Genomic DNA, 14,987 nt, shown 5'->3' with positions numbered 1-14,987 from the left:
GCATTGATCATGTTGTATTGTCTGGCTGGTTAAAAGAAAAAATAGGGGCGGGTCATGTGGACCGTCGGAATTTCGTTAGCCTTGTGAGTATTCCTCTGGAAGTCACCCGTATACAATTAGCGCGGAACTGTTCCGCTGCAAAGTGTCAATTGTGGTGAACCGCTGCAGCGATACAATCGATCTCTCAGTGAGGCCTGAGGCCCAGCGGAAGACAATCAAGTTCTGTTCCGTCTTGGACTAAGATGCGTGTCTCCTCTCAATCCAATTCAGTACGTATGTATACAGGTTTCCAAATCCACACATCTCCGCTGACCTTGCCATTATTCGACACTCCGATATCAGCTGGATCTAATTGAGGACAAGGCCCGAGGATGGTCAAGCACTGATTTGTGGTATTACAATGCACCGCTGATCATCGGACGCACTTGGACAGATTCAGCATCCTCCGACATGCTGGGGTCGAGGCCAGGTTACATACGACAAGTACTATCCGAGTCAGCGGTCTTTGGTGCCGGTGCGAAGCAGTCAAAGTGATCTGTGACTACTGGTATGTATACAAGTACCGCTCCCAGTTGTTTCTTTGACGTTTCCTGTGGCATTTGAAGATAAGTACCACCCCAGAACCTACTGCTACCATGCAGGTCTCGATGCTGGCGTTGTAGTGGATCGGATAACGGACGCCACGCTGTCGGATATATGGCTGGATGCCCTCGGATCATGCCATGGGTCATGGGTGGGCTTTCCGCAACCACCCATTCAATCGGGAAGTCGACGAATAAGAGAACTGCCACTACCGACGCTATATCCGGCAGCAGTGGCTGAGTTCCTGCTGAGCTGGTGAGAGGTTAACATGGGGATAGTATTCCACAGATATGTACTAATCCCGATTCTGGGCTTTCATGCTAATTTGCCCCTGGCGCGTGGTTCTGCTCGTTGACTCGGAGCCAGCGCAATGCCTGTGTGCTGGAGCTGGGTCTTGGTCTTCAATGCCTCACCGCCACAATACAATTGCAAATCCCTGCGTCGTTGTCAGGTGCCAGTGATCCTTGGTCGAACTTGAACGAAGGTGATTATTTGGATCGTCCAAATTTGCATCGGAAGACCAGGTATGATTCCACGTCTGATCGTGTTTGGAATGTGTCCTGTATAGAGCAAACAATATCGATGGTGGCCAACAGAAAACGTTTCAAGAGGATCGATATCGATGGGTCTTTCATATCGCCATCGGGAACGACGACAAAAGCGATGCGCCAAAGAACGGGTCGATAGCTCGAATGAGACATTCCTGAGTCATACCAACAGATTGAGGATCCACAGGAGCCACTTGGATCGCGCCTGTGTACCAACGTTTCAGGCCATACAAGGAGTCGCACGTTCCATGTAGGTGTGATGTTTGTGCCATTTCGTACTTTCAAGTCCCTGATTAAAATCGATGAGCTAATACGCCATTTATACGTATGCGATGAAGTCATTCCATCGATCGATACGGTTTTCGATGGATAGTCTGGGATTCGGACTTGCATGCAACGTTGAGTTGGGAAAGTTCGAGGTGAGGCGGCTCCACATTTACGCCAGCCGAATATAGTCGCGTCTGGTCTTTCTTTCTTATTCTTATTCTTCTCCTTTGGTTCCGAGTTGATTTGGAGTGGATAAGTTTGGTCGATGGCGGACTCATGGGATGCCGCTTTGCGTATGTGCAGGCTATACAGATCTCACGGCCTGTTGGAATCAGCAGGTAAGCCCAAGGCAAGGAAAGAGGTAAGTCGCCGCGCCCATCTGTCATGGAAGCCACGATGTCGTGTTTCGTTCCGGTTTCAGGAAAATACCCCATACATACGGATATTTAATTTCACCAAGTTCCTTGGACGTACCCGTCGGATGATGGTGCGTCACGAGTACTGCCGATGGTGACGGTGGCGGTTCTGTAACTTCTTGAGGTGGAGTACTCGACCCCGGTCAGCATCACCGCTGTACGAGAGAATTGAAACGGGGGGTTTCGGGCGTCCAAGGTCCGCGGATCCATCTCCCCTTCCCTCCGCATCTGTATGTGAGAATCCCAATATGGGGTTATTCGGGGTCTCGGACTGCTCGCAAGTTTAGGCACGACCTCGATGTGCCTTACTGGAGGTCTCAAGTGTGGCTGTGAGGTCTGCTTCGTGCCAGCGTGGCAAAGCGTGGCAGTCGATTTTCTTTTCTTTTCTTTTCCTTTTCTTGCGATGATGTTGCTTAACAGCGTGTTTAGGAAAGGAAGCTTTCTCGGGACGAAAGTCGATGCATAGGTGCGGGGGAACTTCAACGTAGCTCGGGTACTTGGTAATACCGAGTGCTGTGGCGACGGGGTGAATCTCCGAGAATCAGTTTCGTTTCGTTGTCGATAGATGTTCCATGTACCTACGGAGCTGTATTGATGCCTGATAATTAATTTCTGGCACAGAATACTGTTTGGTCCAGGGCTATACTCAGTACAATATCAAAGTTGGAAGGGTCATTTTTGACGTGATGATGGGTGGACTTAAGTAGAACTTGTCGCAAGCTAGAAGTCGATGCAGAGTGACATCGTCTGGCTCATTTATTTACGCTGTACATACCGGCTCGACGTCGTGTGGGATGATGGCGGTGAGGTTGTGTGTGTGGCGTGGTAACTAATTGCACGCAGCCCCGTCGCGGGCCGTCGTCGCAGTGGAATCCAAATCGAACTCATTGGAGTCGGCGGCTGGCCCCTTCTGCTCAGCGTCTTTGGCAACGACGTCGACCTTATTATCGAAGGACTTTTTGTCTGGGACATTTCCAACTTTATTTCATTCGCTCTCTGCCACTGACACGCACGTTCTCGCTCAACCCAAGATCCTTCGACGACGTTGACATTCTGCAGTCAAACAAAAGCTCTGCCTAAGGCTGCTATTCCCCTGAGAAATGGGTATCAGTTTTGGGTCCTTCGATGGCGTATGTAGCACCGCTGCGCTAGTCATCTGCCCGCTATTGGGCGCATCTGGTCAAGGCATCGAACCCAATTGTTATTCTCGCAACGTGCAAATCGGGTCCACGCTCATCTTCCAACCATGTAAGTTCTTCCTGTCCTGACTCTCTCTCCCTTGGATCCTCACCTTCCGTGGCCACAATTATTCAGCAACATGCTTCGTTCACATCGTCGCCATTATCATGACTGCGATCATGATCTATCACATCCGTTCCAAGTACACCGCAGTTGGTCGTAAGGAAATCGTCATGTTCTTCTGGTTGTACATGGTTATCGAACTGCTTGCGATGTTTCTCGACTCCGGAATCATACCAACGGCCAACATTAGCTATCCTGTAAGCGTCGAATAATATTGTCGGATCTGAACGTGGCACGCTCACCGAGGAAAACCCGTAGTGGTTTGCCGCTGTTTACACAGGTCTCATTGCAGCTGCATACTGCTGTCTTCTGATAAACGGCTTTGTCGGGTTCCAGTTCGCAGAAGACGGCACCCCTCTCTCGCTATGGGTTGGTTTCCTCCAGTGGTTCTTTGTAATTACGTTTACGTTTCTGACACCGCTCTCCTCTTCAGTTCCTCCGATTATCGTGCCTTTTCATCTTCGGAGTCTCATTCCTCATCGCCATTGCAACCTTCAATTCCTTTATCGGTTTTTCCCCAACCAAGACCACTGCTCTGTTTATTGTATACCTCATTTGGCCCATCTTCTGTGTCACGACGTACACACTGTCCCAACTTGTCCTCGTGTTCCGGACGTTGGATGACCGCTGGCCACTGGGCGATATCATTTTCGGCATTGCATTCTACACTATCGCCCAAGTCCTTCTCTTCGCTTTCAGCGTCACCATTTGTAATGCCATCAAACACTATCTCGATGGACTCTTCTTCTTTACGCTCTGCGTTCTCCTGAGCGTTATGATGGTATACAAATATTGGGACAGTATCACGGTACGTGTCAAACGCCACTGATCTCGCATCCAACATTCGTACTTACGTTGTCTTGTCTGTTTCTGCGATCATTCTACTTTCGTTCGTCCGTCGGCCATGTAGCGGGAGGATCTGGAGTTCTCGGTCGGATCCAAGGCTGCTGTCTGGGAAGTCAAAGATCCGCTGCTAACGGCGCCCGTTGCCGCGGATTTCGAAGAAGACACGACAAGCAATTATCATACGGGTGGTACCGCGGCGAGTTTGGTCGGTGGCGTGAGCGGTGGGCAATATTATTATGGCGGGGGAGGCAAAGGCGGAGCAGGAGGAGGGTACTCGCAGGGGGGATACGGAGGTGCACAACGAGGTTACCCACCTACATCAGACAGGTATTGAAGACTTCTTTCGGTGACTTTTGGGGGGATGGACCTGGATAAGTTTAAGCTAAGTACGACGACACGGACGTCGTTTAATGATCCCCTCCTTTGGTTTACGATGTGCATTACAAGCTGAGCTGTAGACTTAGGTTGAGTTGCATCTGGTGACCCTGTCCTTCCGAGTTGTTTACAAAGTAGTACTTAGAGAACATACAGGTGATATATCATACATCGGAACCGCCATGTCAGAGTCCATCGGTCCCCAAATTCCATCCCATCTGCTTCTAACTGTACTTGCCACCGCCGACGACGACTCAGACGAAGATGATTACATGCCAGCGCTACCACCCGACCTGACAACTGCGCGAACTAAAACTGGTCCGTCTCTGCCACCCAAGGGTCCGATTGCGCCGTACTCTGCATCTGTGTCTACCGAGAAGTCAGCGTCAGGCTCACGGTCTTCCTCGAGTGCTCCGGCTCCTTCGAATGCAGGTGCCAGAAGAGTATATGGACCTGCGTTCCCCACCGTCGGTCCTTCTGAAACAAAAACTCGCGCTGGACCGTCTTGTTATTCAGACAATTCGGACGGGGACTCAGACTCTGAAGTAGGCCCTCAACCTCCTCCAGCACATCTTGCCTCTGCCAACGCCCCCAACGAAGGAAATTCGGCTGTAGAAGAGTTTATCGAGAGGGAGGAGAGGAGACGGAAGAATGTGGAGGAGGCGAAGAAACCTAAGAAGTTGGAAAGAGAGGAGTGGATGCTCGTTCCACCTAAGAGTGGGGATTTGCTGGCATGTGAGTAGCTCCTTTCCTTTCTTTTATTTGCGGGGCCGGTCGGTGTCGAGGATATCGTGGGTACACTATCCTACCTTACTGTATGCTGTCTTGCCGTGTCCCCTGTCCTGCCGTATTCCACCCACGCACTAAACCTCCAATCTCATCAATAAATCCCAACAGCACTCGATCCCACCAAACTAAAAGCCCGCCAATTCGGGCGAAGTTCTGGCCAAGGCCGCGACGTCGACAACTCCCTCTGGACAGAAACCCCCGCCGAACGACAACAACGTCTCGCAGACGAAGTCTCTGGTCGGAAACGGAAGGCAGCGAATGCAGAGCCCGTAGAAGACCCTGAGGATGCGAGGAAGAAAAAAAAGAGGGATGAAGAGATTCGGAGGGGTGTCGAAGAGCATACGGTATGTTTATCTATCGGCGTTTCGCCCTATCTCTTTATTATCTATTGTTCTGATGCTATGATGTTATTACAGCGCAGAGTTCGGGGTGCCGCATTGGTCAATTCGCATATGGAGCGCGAGGCGCAGAAGAAAGGCGACGCCAACGAGGAACCAGCCGCCATATGGGATCACTCACGCGACATGTCAGTCGGGGGTCGTCTCATGGACGAGAAACAAAGAAGGCAAATGTTGAGAGAGGCGAGAGCCCTTGGGGACAGGTTTGGAACGGGGAAGAGTGGCGGGTTTCTGTAGAAAGGTTTACACTCCGTACGTATGTGCCTCGAGTTTTCCTGAGTTTCTGTGATTTTTTTGTGCTGTGTGCATGTCTTTAATTTATGTTGAATTCGATGGTTCCAGCGTCTATCATGTCAGTCAAGGAGAACTCTACATCTTTCAAGCGCATTCTGTTCGACTTTGTGGAGACGTTGCTGTCCGATTTCGAGGGTTGGGTCATGGTCACATCAGACACATACGGTCTATCTGAGTTCTGCGTATGCTGACGATACCTTGGGGTTCTATCGTGAACTCATAATAATCTGCGGTACGATCAACCCACGCTCAACTGCGATCTTATGTGCGGACATGAATTCTATGACCCGAATCCCAATGAGTCGCGTCTTAGAGTATCTCGCACCGTAGGTTCGTGATAGGTGACCGTCGTTGGCAGTCTTGCACTCAACGGCAACTACACTGTTTAGCAAATCGGAACAGTACATCCCTTCTATTTCGCTGATTTTATTGCGTAGGGCCAGTTGTCACTCATGGCCACACTAGATGTCATAGGTGTTCAGATGAAACCAAGTAATTCACACGTCCCCGTCCTCACTCATCCTCTGGAAAATAATGGCCGCTGTCACCTCGCGTGAAGTCGTCAATGCAAGAAGCCTTGGGCTCCTTGGGTAGTAATATGCCTTGCTCTTCCCCTCGAGTGAGTCCGGGACCATACGGTGTTTGTGCTTGACGAGTCGACAGTTGAGCCCCAACCACATACTTGCATTTATAAATTTATAAATCAGTTTCGCATGTGGGTTCGAGACCTCGAAGCGGACTTGGGCATTAGGTGGGCACCGACACTCCTGTTTGGCACTTTTTGTTATTTGTTAACTTATGGGAAGTAGTACAGAGAACCACCCATCATTCCTTTTCGTAGACAATACGACCGGGTATCCCGAGGGCAGATACGTACCTGAGCGACTTCGGATGTCAAGTCGTGAACACAGACAAACTTCACTAACCAACACCGCACACTAGAATTCTCTTGACATCCATTTTACACACCCGACATAAAAATGCATAGTACAGGCTATATTGGCTAGTTCTACGTGGGGTACACTCAACTGGGAAGGGACATGAACGGGAACGAAAGGAAAAAGAGAACCAAAAACAAAGGGAAACTCGAGGACGTTAGTCTCGTAACCCGCCATTTCAGGACGCATGCATCTGGGGGAAACTGTCTGAGGCAGAGACCGAAACATCTGGTGCTGGGACTATCGGAGATGCAGCTACTACCACGGGTAAATGTTGGTCATTAGCCTCTTGAACCTCTGTTCAAGGTTCGGTTTATGGCCATGAACGAATTCGTACAATTGTCCCTTGATACAAGCTGCATGCAAATCCATGGGGTCGACCCATGATGACTGAAGGAGTTCTTTATACAACCCTTTGAGAGAGAATTTCTCTTCAACTGTTCTGCAATTGAAAAACCCGTAGTCCACAGCAACAGACGGCACAGGATCCACATCTGGGGAGTTAATGAAGAGTTTGAGGTACCATACACTAGGGCGCACATCGCATCCGAACTCGAAGGCCTCGAGATTCCGGACTTGCTTTCGTTCTGGTTCAAGCCCCTTTGCATCCATCAACGCGACGAGGCTGTTGGATTGAAATGCAATCCAAAACTCCGCGAAAGAGCATTGAGAGATGAGTCTCCTGTACACCTGGGACAACACCTGTTCGCCTTCGTAGTCGCAGCAGGTTACGAAGCCGAATTCGACATAGAGGTCGCCGTTCATATTATCAGACTTCGAAGTGGGATATGGATGGTACCCGTTCAACAGAATAGCATACAACAAGAACGACTTGCGTTTCGCTTCTGGGATTAACTGGTGGGGATTCTTCTCCCTATCCGCTGGATCGAGGTATGGTCTGGCAACCGCTAACATGTCGGGGGGTCCACCTTGGGAGTTGAAGATGTGCAAATTCTGGCGGAACCATGCATAGTACGCGCCAGGAGTGTAGTTGGTCATGGTTTCATGCTTTGCTATGATATTTTCAGTCAGCGTGCCCTCAATTTGCCACTTGTGCAATTCCCGGCTTCCGACCTTCAAAAAGCGGACCAGAAAGGAGTACAGGCCAAAGAGTTTGGTTGAATCGTAGGCCGACGCAAACTTTGTGAATCCGAAATCTTCTTTGGTGTCTTCATCAAGGTCATCGAGCCAGTCTGTACAGCAAGCCCGGACGAGGTAGTCGGCAGTATCGAGAGGTCGACCTATGGCACACTTGAAAGTATGTCTATAGGAGTCCCACTCGTTCTCGCAGCGTTCACTACACAGCCACGGTCCGCGACATTTAGAGCACTTCCTCGTAGTCTCGCGTTCGCACTTTTCACATTCTCCAGAGAGCTCTGGAGTTTTGTGGCACTCCGAAGCTATGGGTATATCGTAGGTTTCAGTGGCTTCAACGGTTTCAACTTCTTTGACTGGGTCAGAATTCCTACAAATACCATGGTTGGCGCTCACGATCGGCTACGCAACGGAAGCACGCACATGATTAAATCCATTATACTGAAACCAAGTTCACGTCGACGGACGAAAGACGACTGGTGATTATAATCCGTAACTGCAGCCGTTGATTCGGCGACATGAGGAGTGGTCGTAATAGCCTTCATCATCTCGTCAACTAGGAGGTTCTGCATCTTTTTCAACGCGGAATGGAGGGCGGTGACCATGTCCTCAAAAACCCCACCTATGTCCGGGATGGACCACAGCGTGTAGATTTTGCCGTGACCCCCGCGAGTCCTGAACGTAATGCCATCGTGGTTGAAGCTCTCAAGGAATGCTGCACAGAGAAAGCAGGATAACTTGCTGCATCCAATGTATGGGTAAATTTCCTTGTCCACGGTCTTGATATCCATTGTCTTTATGATGTGAACAACAAGTTGAAGCTCTGCATGAGTCGGGAGATGTTGCCGAGAGATGTTATTCTGAAGCTCTTTGAAAGCGCGTTCCGCACCAATAACGCCGGACTTTTCGCTGATGAATTTCTTAACAAAGGTCGGATTCAAGGTCTGACCCAAGAACTTGATCGCATCTGTCAAAGGCGGCAAAGTGGCTGGACAGGTACGATGTGGGGAACTCTTCACAAAAATGATGGATAGACCGGAAAATCCTGGTAGATTGAGCGCCGCTTCCATGAGCGTATAATAGCAGGACCTCAGACGGCCCAAGAAGAGGATGTCCGAGAGAAGCCCACGCCCAATGGAAACCTTAGGACCGGAATTGATAAATATCCTGAGAAATGTCATATGCCGGATGGAATAGGTATGCTCAACGAGAAGGCGCCGCTGAGTCGCTCTGTTTCCAGTGCAAAAAATAGCATCAAGTTCGAGGATATGCTTCTGTGCAAGCTTCATGTAGTCGTCATGAGTAGCCTCTGAGTACGGGCCAATGCAAGAGTCGTCGCAGAAAAATTTGTGTTCAGAATCATCATCCTGTGGTAGCCGAGGGCTGTAATGAGGAATGCTGTCCAGGGATCCAGCCGCTTTGAACGCTTTCAAATTGGCTCGTAAGCTATCTGCATAAAAATCGAGGCGAGGTTGGTTATAACACAACAGTTCCTCCCAGAGCTCATTTTTGACCGCAGATATATCTAGGATGCATGAATCATCAAGTCTGATATGGATGCAGAGAAGAACGGGCCTACCGTTTTGCTGTCCGGAAACAGATGTACCGATAGTGGCAAGCAGCTTTTCAAGCCTGCGACGGAAATTCTCGTCCAGATTCTTGAAATTAGCATTACGAGCAACTAACAAAGAAATCTTGACGTCCTCCTCGAGGCGTTGATCTCCAGACTCGCGGAGCGCTACGCAGCAGACATGTTTTCCGCCCTTGTCTCTAGACATGATCTCCGCGAACCTGTCTAAAAAGCGCTGCTTGAATTCATCTTCCTTACCACCCCAAACGGTCGACTCGTCGTCCGCACAAACATCATTGTCTTCATGTTCCTCCTCTTCCTTCTTGCTCGGTTGAAGCTGGCCACCGTTGCGCAGGGATAGCAAGTTAACTAGGCTGATGAATTGTTCAGGGTTGTCCAACCGAAACTTGGCCATATTAATCGAGCTCTCTCGAGGGAGTCAGACGAGATGGGTTGACCAGGTTAGAAGGGGGGGGATTCAATAAGCAATAGATTGACGCTCGTAGATGTTACCGTGGGACACCAAAAGCAGATATTGAGAGAGGCCAGACCCCTCGGCCACAAGTTTAGAATGTACAAGAGCGGTCTCGCTTACTGCCGGTACCTGGATGGCCCAGTTCACCTTCTGAAAGTGATGCTGTGCCATCCTCGCAGTGCTTTGCACCGTAGTTTCGGGACAGCCAACAGTGGCCAGGAACTTGCACTCGACAGCGAGTAAGCTCTTTAGCAATTCGGATCAGTGTAGTGGCATTGGGCCTTAGTGGATAAACCGCTTCGACGTTGTTGATGTTGATGCATCGGACTGCGACCGGGCCACAGCTACGGAGTGGTCGACAATGCGGAGAGATTGGCCTATCCGGGCACACTTGATGAGGTGTGTACGTCCATGATTACTAGTCCCGTTGTCTTGGTAAAACATTTACTGTATAGTCACGAGCTGTGATATCCGAAGAGTCTCCTCGCATTTCCTCGCTCACATCTCCGCATTCTCCAGAGAGTTCTGGAGATTGACAGTCAAAGAGCCCGAGAACGTCGATTCACGCCGAGCGACCGGAGTCTAGCCATGTCGATGAATTGGGCATCAAGTATTCGTGGCAGGCTTGGAGGCGGAGCTGGCAAATTCGACAAAATGGACGTGATATTTAGTATAATAGCACGTACTCCTAGCTCAAAGCGTTCGAGGCGGATCCGGCGAAATGGGTGAATTTCTGTACAATCATGTGGCGACGTGCGTACTTGTGGTCGGTGTAGCAGAGCGAGAAGAAAGAAAAGAGTGGGAAAAAAAAAGAGGTTAAACCGTACAGTATACTGAACAAAGGTGAGTACTTGTGTCTATTCATCATCTGTATCATCTGTAACTTCGGCAGGTGATTCAGGGCGATGAGGAGTTGATATGATAGGCTTGTTGAGCTCGCCGCGCAGTAAGTTTTGCATATCCTCCAATGCAGAATCAAGAGCCATGACCATGTCATCATGCAATCCATCCATGTCCGGGATGGACCATCGGGGGTAGATCTTCCGGTGACTCCCACGCGTTCTGAATGTAACACCATCCAGAGTGAAGTAGTTGATGAAAGCAGCACAAAGGAAGCATGGTAGCCTGCTGCATCCGATATACGGGCATATTTCTCTGTTCATGTTTTCACTATACGCACACCTTGTGATGTAAAGGATGAGCTGAACTTCGGCATGAGTAGGGAGGGGCTTCCCAGAGACCTTGCTCTGAACCTGCTCGAACCTCAGTGTTGCCTTGATGACGTTCCATTTTTTGCTGATGAATTTCTTGACGGTGGTCATACTCAGAGCCTGACCCAGATGTTGCATCGTCACATCCGCCAAGGAAGGTGATGTGTACGAAAGAGAACGACGTTGAAGGTTCTGTACGAGAATTATAGATAGTTTGGCGAACCCCGGGATGCGCAGCGCTGCTTTTACGAGCGTACTGAGGCAAGATCGAAAACGGCCCAAGAGCTGAATGTCTTGGATGAGCTTACGCCCAGTAGAAACATTAGGACAGGAATTGATTAGTATCTTGAGAGACGCCATGTGTCGGATGGAATAGGTATGCTCGGCGAGAGGGCGCCACTGGGCTGCTCCGTTGCTGGAGCACAAAAGATTATCAAGTTCGAGTATATGCTCCTGGGCGAGTCTCATGTGGGCGTCGTGAGTATCCATAGAGTAAGGACCGATGTTAGGATTGTCACAGCAAGTGGTAGGTTCAGCATTGCCATCCTGCAGTGATTCGGAGCCAGTGCTATAAGGAGGGACGCTGGCCAGGGATCCAGCATTTTTGAATGCTTCCAAATTGCTATGCAAGCTTTTCACATAAACGTTGAGGCGCGGTTGGTTGTAATGCAACAGGTCCTCCCAAAGCTCCTCTTCGACCGCAGAGATATCTAGGATGTGCATGTCATCATGCCTGGTCTGAGTGCAGAGAAGAACAGGTGTGCCATTTAGCTCTCCGTAAACAGACGCACCAATAGTGGCGAGTAGCCCTTCAAGCTTGTTACAGAATGTTTCGTCCAGATTCTTGAAATCGTTATTGCGGGCAACGAACAAGGAAACTTTGGTATCCCCATCGAGGCGTCGATCTCCTGACTCACACAATGCTACAGAACATATGTGCTCTCCACCCTTGTCTCTCGACATGATCTCCGCGAAGCTGTCCAGAAAACGTCGCTGGAGTTCACCTTGTTCGCTAATACTCCTAACGGAGGGCACTCCTTCATCTGCTTCATCGTTGTTCGGTCCCAACTGACCGCCATTGCGCAGGGATAGCATGTTGATGAGGTCGATAAACTGTTTGTGGTCTTCCCACTGAAAATTGGCCATAACAATGGTGTCTTCGCAAGGGAAACAGACAATGGGCTCACTGGGTTGAGGGGTTCAGTAAGATGACTATGTAGCAGGATGCAACGTGTCAGAAGGCGTCAGCTTGACGGCCATGAAGCTTCCAGAGCCAAACAATAGTGCACGAACCTGCGTTGCCCATCGTTTGTCATTGTGCGCAGCAACAATGACTGCCCGTTTGAACGTAGGCACTCAACCTAATACAAACCTGACTTACTCGCAACCGTGCCTGTCACTGTCGACGACGACCCGGATGAAGATGACCACATGCCAATACTACTACACGACCTTGCAGCTGCGCGAGCTAAACTGGCCCGTCTCTGCCAGCTAAGGGACTGGCCATACCGTATCTGGGTTCCCCACTGAGGAGCTGGCATCGGGTTCATGACCTCTGTCGAGTGTTCCAGATGCAGGTGCCAGAAGAGTATGCAGACCTGCATTACCCACAATCAGTCCTTCTGCACATCCTGAAAGCACGACTACCCCTGAACCGTCCTACTCGAACTACTCGGACGCGGACTCGGATTCCAAAGTAGGCTCTCGACCTCCTCCAGCACATTCTCCCTTTTCCGGTGCCCCAAACGAAGGAAAGACGACTGTAGAGGAGTTTATCGAGAGGGAGGAGAGGAGACGGAAGAATGTGGAGAAGGCGAAGAAGCCTAAGAAGTTGAAGAGAGAGGAGTGGATGCTCGTTCACCCGCGCACTAAACCTCTGATCTCATCAATAACATTCAAACAGCACTCGACCCCACCAAACCAAAAGCCTGCCAATTCGGGCGAAGCTCTGGTCAAGGCTGAGAGCTCGACAGCTCCACCTGGACAGGGACCCCCGCCGAGCGACAACAACGTGTCGCCGATGAAGTGCCTGGTCGGAAACGGAAAGCTGTGAATGCAGAGCCGTTGGAAAACCCTGAGGATGCGAGGAAGAAGAAAAAGAGGGATGAAGAGACTCGGAGGGGTGTCGAACGACGAAGAGCATGCGGTATGTTTCTCGGCATTTTGTCCCATGGTTTTATTCTCCATTGTCTGTTTCTGATAGGCTGTGGTGTTATTACAGCGCAGAACTCGCAGGGCCGCACTGGCCTGATATGCATGCGGAGGGCGAGGCGCAGAAGAAACGCGACACCGCCGAGGAACCAGCGGCCATATGGGATCACACACGCGACATGTCAACCGGGGGTCGTCTCATGGACGAGAAACAAAGGTAACAAATGTTGAGAGAGGCAGGAGCCCTTGGGGACAGTTTGGGATGGGCAAGGGTGGTGGGTTTCTGATTTTCACACACCTACTACATATTCTCTTTGTGGCAGGAGGTGACAGTATACAAGAACTCAATAAAAGGTAAGTACTTGTCTCATAATGATTCCACCAATCCCAATCTCCACTTGCATATTTGTTACTAAATACATTCACCAGATTTTGGAACATCCCTACTTTTGGTTGCAGATCAATTTGGAAGTTTTCCCACAATGTGTCAGCCATGAAGAGACTTGCAGCATGAGACTTTGAGGACTTATTACAGGTTTGTGTGAGCCAGAGACAAACATTGTCTACCTATTTGACTTTGGCTGGATTAGTGTGCTATGCCTCCCTTCGAAAATTTGCTGCCAGAGCCTCACAACAGTTGCATGTTGAATTTGAGATCATGTGACCTCAGGGCCAACTACCCAACCACTGCCAAGCAGTGAACAAGTAAAGGAAAATATGACCAAGCCAGGATTTCAATGGTGCTTGTAGGATTAGTGCAGATTACTACTACTATTCGACCTTGCTACTTGGCATGCATATGCAAAACTTCAGCTCCATACATCTGACACACTAGACTTGTTTGACTCTGCAACAGTCTCTCTAGGTCAGATGGTCTGTACTTTCATGAAGACAATGTGTGAGTACTATGACACATGTGAACTACAACTACCACAAGAGACAGCTGTCCATGGCCACCATACTGCAGCAATGGCAGTAAAGACTGGTATATCAAGCTCAGCTGGGTCATCTGGACCCAAATGCAAATCCCTCAATCTGCAAACATACTGTCATAGTTGTGTCTCACCCTGGCTGGACTCAGACTTGCACTCATTCAGTCCAGCCTCAGCCTTGCCAGTCCCTTATCCCCATATAGTCTAGCATGATTAACACTGCTTTGCAGTGCATGTCACTTCAGTTAAGCTCTGACTGGTCTTGTCCCCAGTGTAAGTTAGGTAAAAAGCAATGCTAGGGAGTGCAGGGAACTCCTAGGGCTTGATAGGAACAGGTCTAGTTTGACCCAGAGGAGTTCTGAGCTTGGAGTGGTGAAAAGAGGTGAAGGAGTGACAGGAGTTGATCAAAATGAATGGAGTGGGGAAATGAGTGAGTAAAGGCATCTGGAGGTTGTCTGGGAGTGCCTCAAAGAGGGCTTGTCACAGTCTTTTGTTTTCTGTCTTCAATTTTGCTGTCTCACTGTCTGGTTCTTCCTCTTTTTTTAATTTGTGTACTCTAGATCTACACTAGTGCACAAAAATGCTGGCTAAGCTACCAAAAATGCGCCACACAGGTGGGCTAAGGGCCTGAACAGTAGTGGAATTTCCACTTCCTTATGCAAAACATATACAAACCAACTCTGTGTGGAGTTCAGCAGACTTCTAAGTTGATACTCAGCTGTGGTCACATGGCAATTGACCTCATATGCCACTACACTGTTGAGACCATTGCTATGGTCGAGAATCACCCTATCACTG

General features: G+C 49.6%; 5 protein-coding genes across 5 annotated transcripts; 3 read left to right on the top strand and 2 right to left on the bottom strand.

Moving 5' to 3' along the window:
- The first annotated feature begins 2,458 nt into the window (after window positions 1-2,458).
- F5J12DRAFT_857163 (chitin synthase III catalytic subunit-domain-containing protein) lies at window positions 2,459-4,531 on the top strand. Its single transcript, XM_051746726.1, has 5 exons — window positions 2,459-3,061; window positions 3,128-3,312; window positions 3,374-3,484; window positions 3,549-3,923; window positions 4,026-4,531. The coding sequence occupies exons 1-5, from the start codon at window positions 2,914-2,916 to the stop codon at window positions 4,293-4,295; spliced, it is 1,089 nt and encodes a 362-aa protein (XP_051596175.1). The 5' UTR covers window positions 2,459-2,913; the 3' UTR covers window positions 4,296-4,531.
- F5J12DRAFT_857161 (uncharacterized protein) lies at window positions 4,477-5,857 on the top strand. Its single transcript, XM_051746725.1, has 3 exons — window positions 4,477-5,071; window positions 5,234-5,469; window positions 5,542-5,857. The coding sequence occupies exons 1-3, from the start codon at window positions 4,519-4,521 to the stop codon at window positions 5,758-5,760; spliced, it is 1,008 nt and encodes a 335-aa protein (XP_051596174.1). The 5' UTR covers window positions 4,477-4,518; the 3' UTR covers window positions 5,761-5,857.
- A 1,156-nt stretch (window positions 5,858-7,013) lies between these two features.
- Window positions 7,014-9,963, bottom strand: F5J12DRAFT_962479 (uncharacterized protein; the record flags this gene model as incomplete). The annotated part of the gene is made up of 2 exons (XM_051749953.1): window positions 8,274-9,963; window positions 7,014-8,220 (listed from the first exon to the last, which is right to left on the bottom strand). Exons 1-2 carry the CDS (start codon window positions 9,833-9,835, stop codon window positions 7,014-7,016), a joined length of 2,769 nt encoding a protein of 922 aa, XP_051596173.1. The 5' UTR covers window positions 9,836-9,963.
- A 582-nt stretch (window positions 9,964-10,545) lies between these two features.
- On the bottom strand, window positions 10,546-12,692 carry F5J12DRAFT_414377 (uncharacterized protein). Its single transcript, XM_051739310.1, has 3 exons — window positions 12,400-12,692; window positions 12,290-12,318; window positions 10,546-12,230 (listed from the first exon to the last, which is right to left on the bottom strand). The coding sequence occupies exons 1-3, from the start codon at window positions 12,420-12,422 to the stop codon at window positions 10,753-10,755; spliced, it is 1,530 nt and encodes a 509-aa protein (XP_051596172.1). The 5' UTR covers window positions 12,423-12,692; the 3' UTR covers window positions 10,546-10,752.
- Window positions 12,678-13,159, top strand: F5J12DRAFT_785784 (uncharacterized protein; the record flags this gene model as incomplete). The annotated part of the gene is made up of 2 exons (XM_051743291.1): window positions 12,678-12,694; window positions 12,745-13,159. The coding sequence occupies 2 exons, from the start codon at window positions 12,678-12,680 to the stop codon at window positions 13,157-13,159; spliced, it is 432 nt and encodes a 143-aa protein (XP_051596171.1).
- Between the last annotated feature and the right edge of the window lie 1,828 nt (window positions 13,160-14,987).

This window comes from Pisolithus orientalis (assembly GCF_024613125.1).
Source record: "Pisolithus orientalis strain OTSU chromosome Unknown F5J12scaffold_42, whole genome shotgun sequence".
NCBI lineage: Eukaryota > Fungi > Basidiomycota > Agaricomycetes > Boletales > Pisolithaceae > Pisolithus > Pisolithus orientalis.
The sequence above is the reverse complement of the archived record's forward strand: the minus strand, read 5'-3'. Positions and strand labels throughout refer to the sequence as shown.

What these genes read in the sequence shown, in the direction of transcription:
- F5J12DRAFT_857161 (XM_051746725.1), top strand. Translation starts at nt 4,519, where the DNA reads ATGTCAGAGTCCATCGGTCCCCAAATTCCATCCCATCTGCTTCTAACT. An exon ending in GAGTGGGGATTTGCTGGCAT is followed by an intron (nt 5,072 to 5,233) that starts GTGAGTAGCTCC and finishes AAATCCCAACAG; the next exon opens with CACTCGATCCCACCAAACTA. An exon ending in GGGGTGTCGAAGAGCATACG is followed by an intron (nt 5,470 to 5,541) that starts GTATGTTTATCT and finishes ATGTTATTACAG; the next exon opens with CGCAGAGTTCGGGGTGCCGC.
- F5J12DRAFT_857163 (XM_051746726.1), top strand. Translation starts at nt 2,914, where the DNA reads ATGGGTATCAGTTTTGGGTCCTTCGATGGCGTATGTAGCACCGCTGCG. An exon ending in CACGCTCATCTTCCAACCAT is followed by an intron (nt 3,062 to 3,127) that starts GTAAGTTCTTCC and finishes ACAATTATTCAG; the next exon opens with CAACATGCTTCGTTCACATC. An exon ending in AATATTGGGACAGTATCACG is followed by an intron (nt 3,924 to 4,025) that starts GTACGTGTCAAA and finishes TCGGCCATGTAG; the next exon opens with CGGGAGGATCTGGAGTTCTC.
- F5J12DRAFT_414377 (XM_051739310.1), bottom strand. Translation starts at nt 12,422, where the DNA reads ATGACAAACGATGGGCAACGCAG. An exon ending in ACAAACGATGGGCAACGCAG is followed by an intron (nt 12,319 to 12,399) that starts GTTCGTGCACTA and finishes CCTGCTACATAG; the next exon opens with TCATCTTACTGAACCCCTCA. An exon ending in TGAACCCCTCAACCCAGTGA is followed by an intron (nt 12,231 to 12,289) that starts GCCCATTGTCTG and finishes TTCAGTGGGAAG; the next exon opens with ACCACAAACAGTTTATCGAC.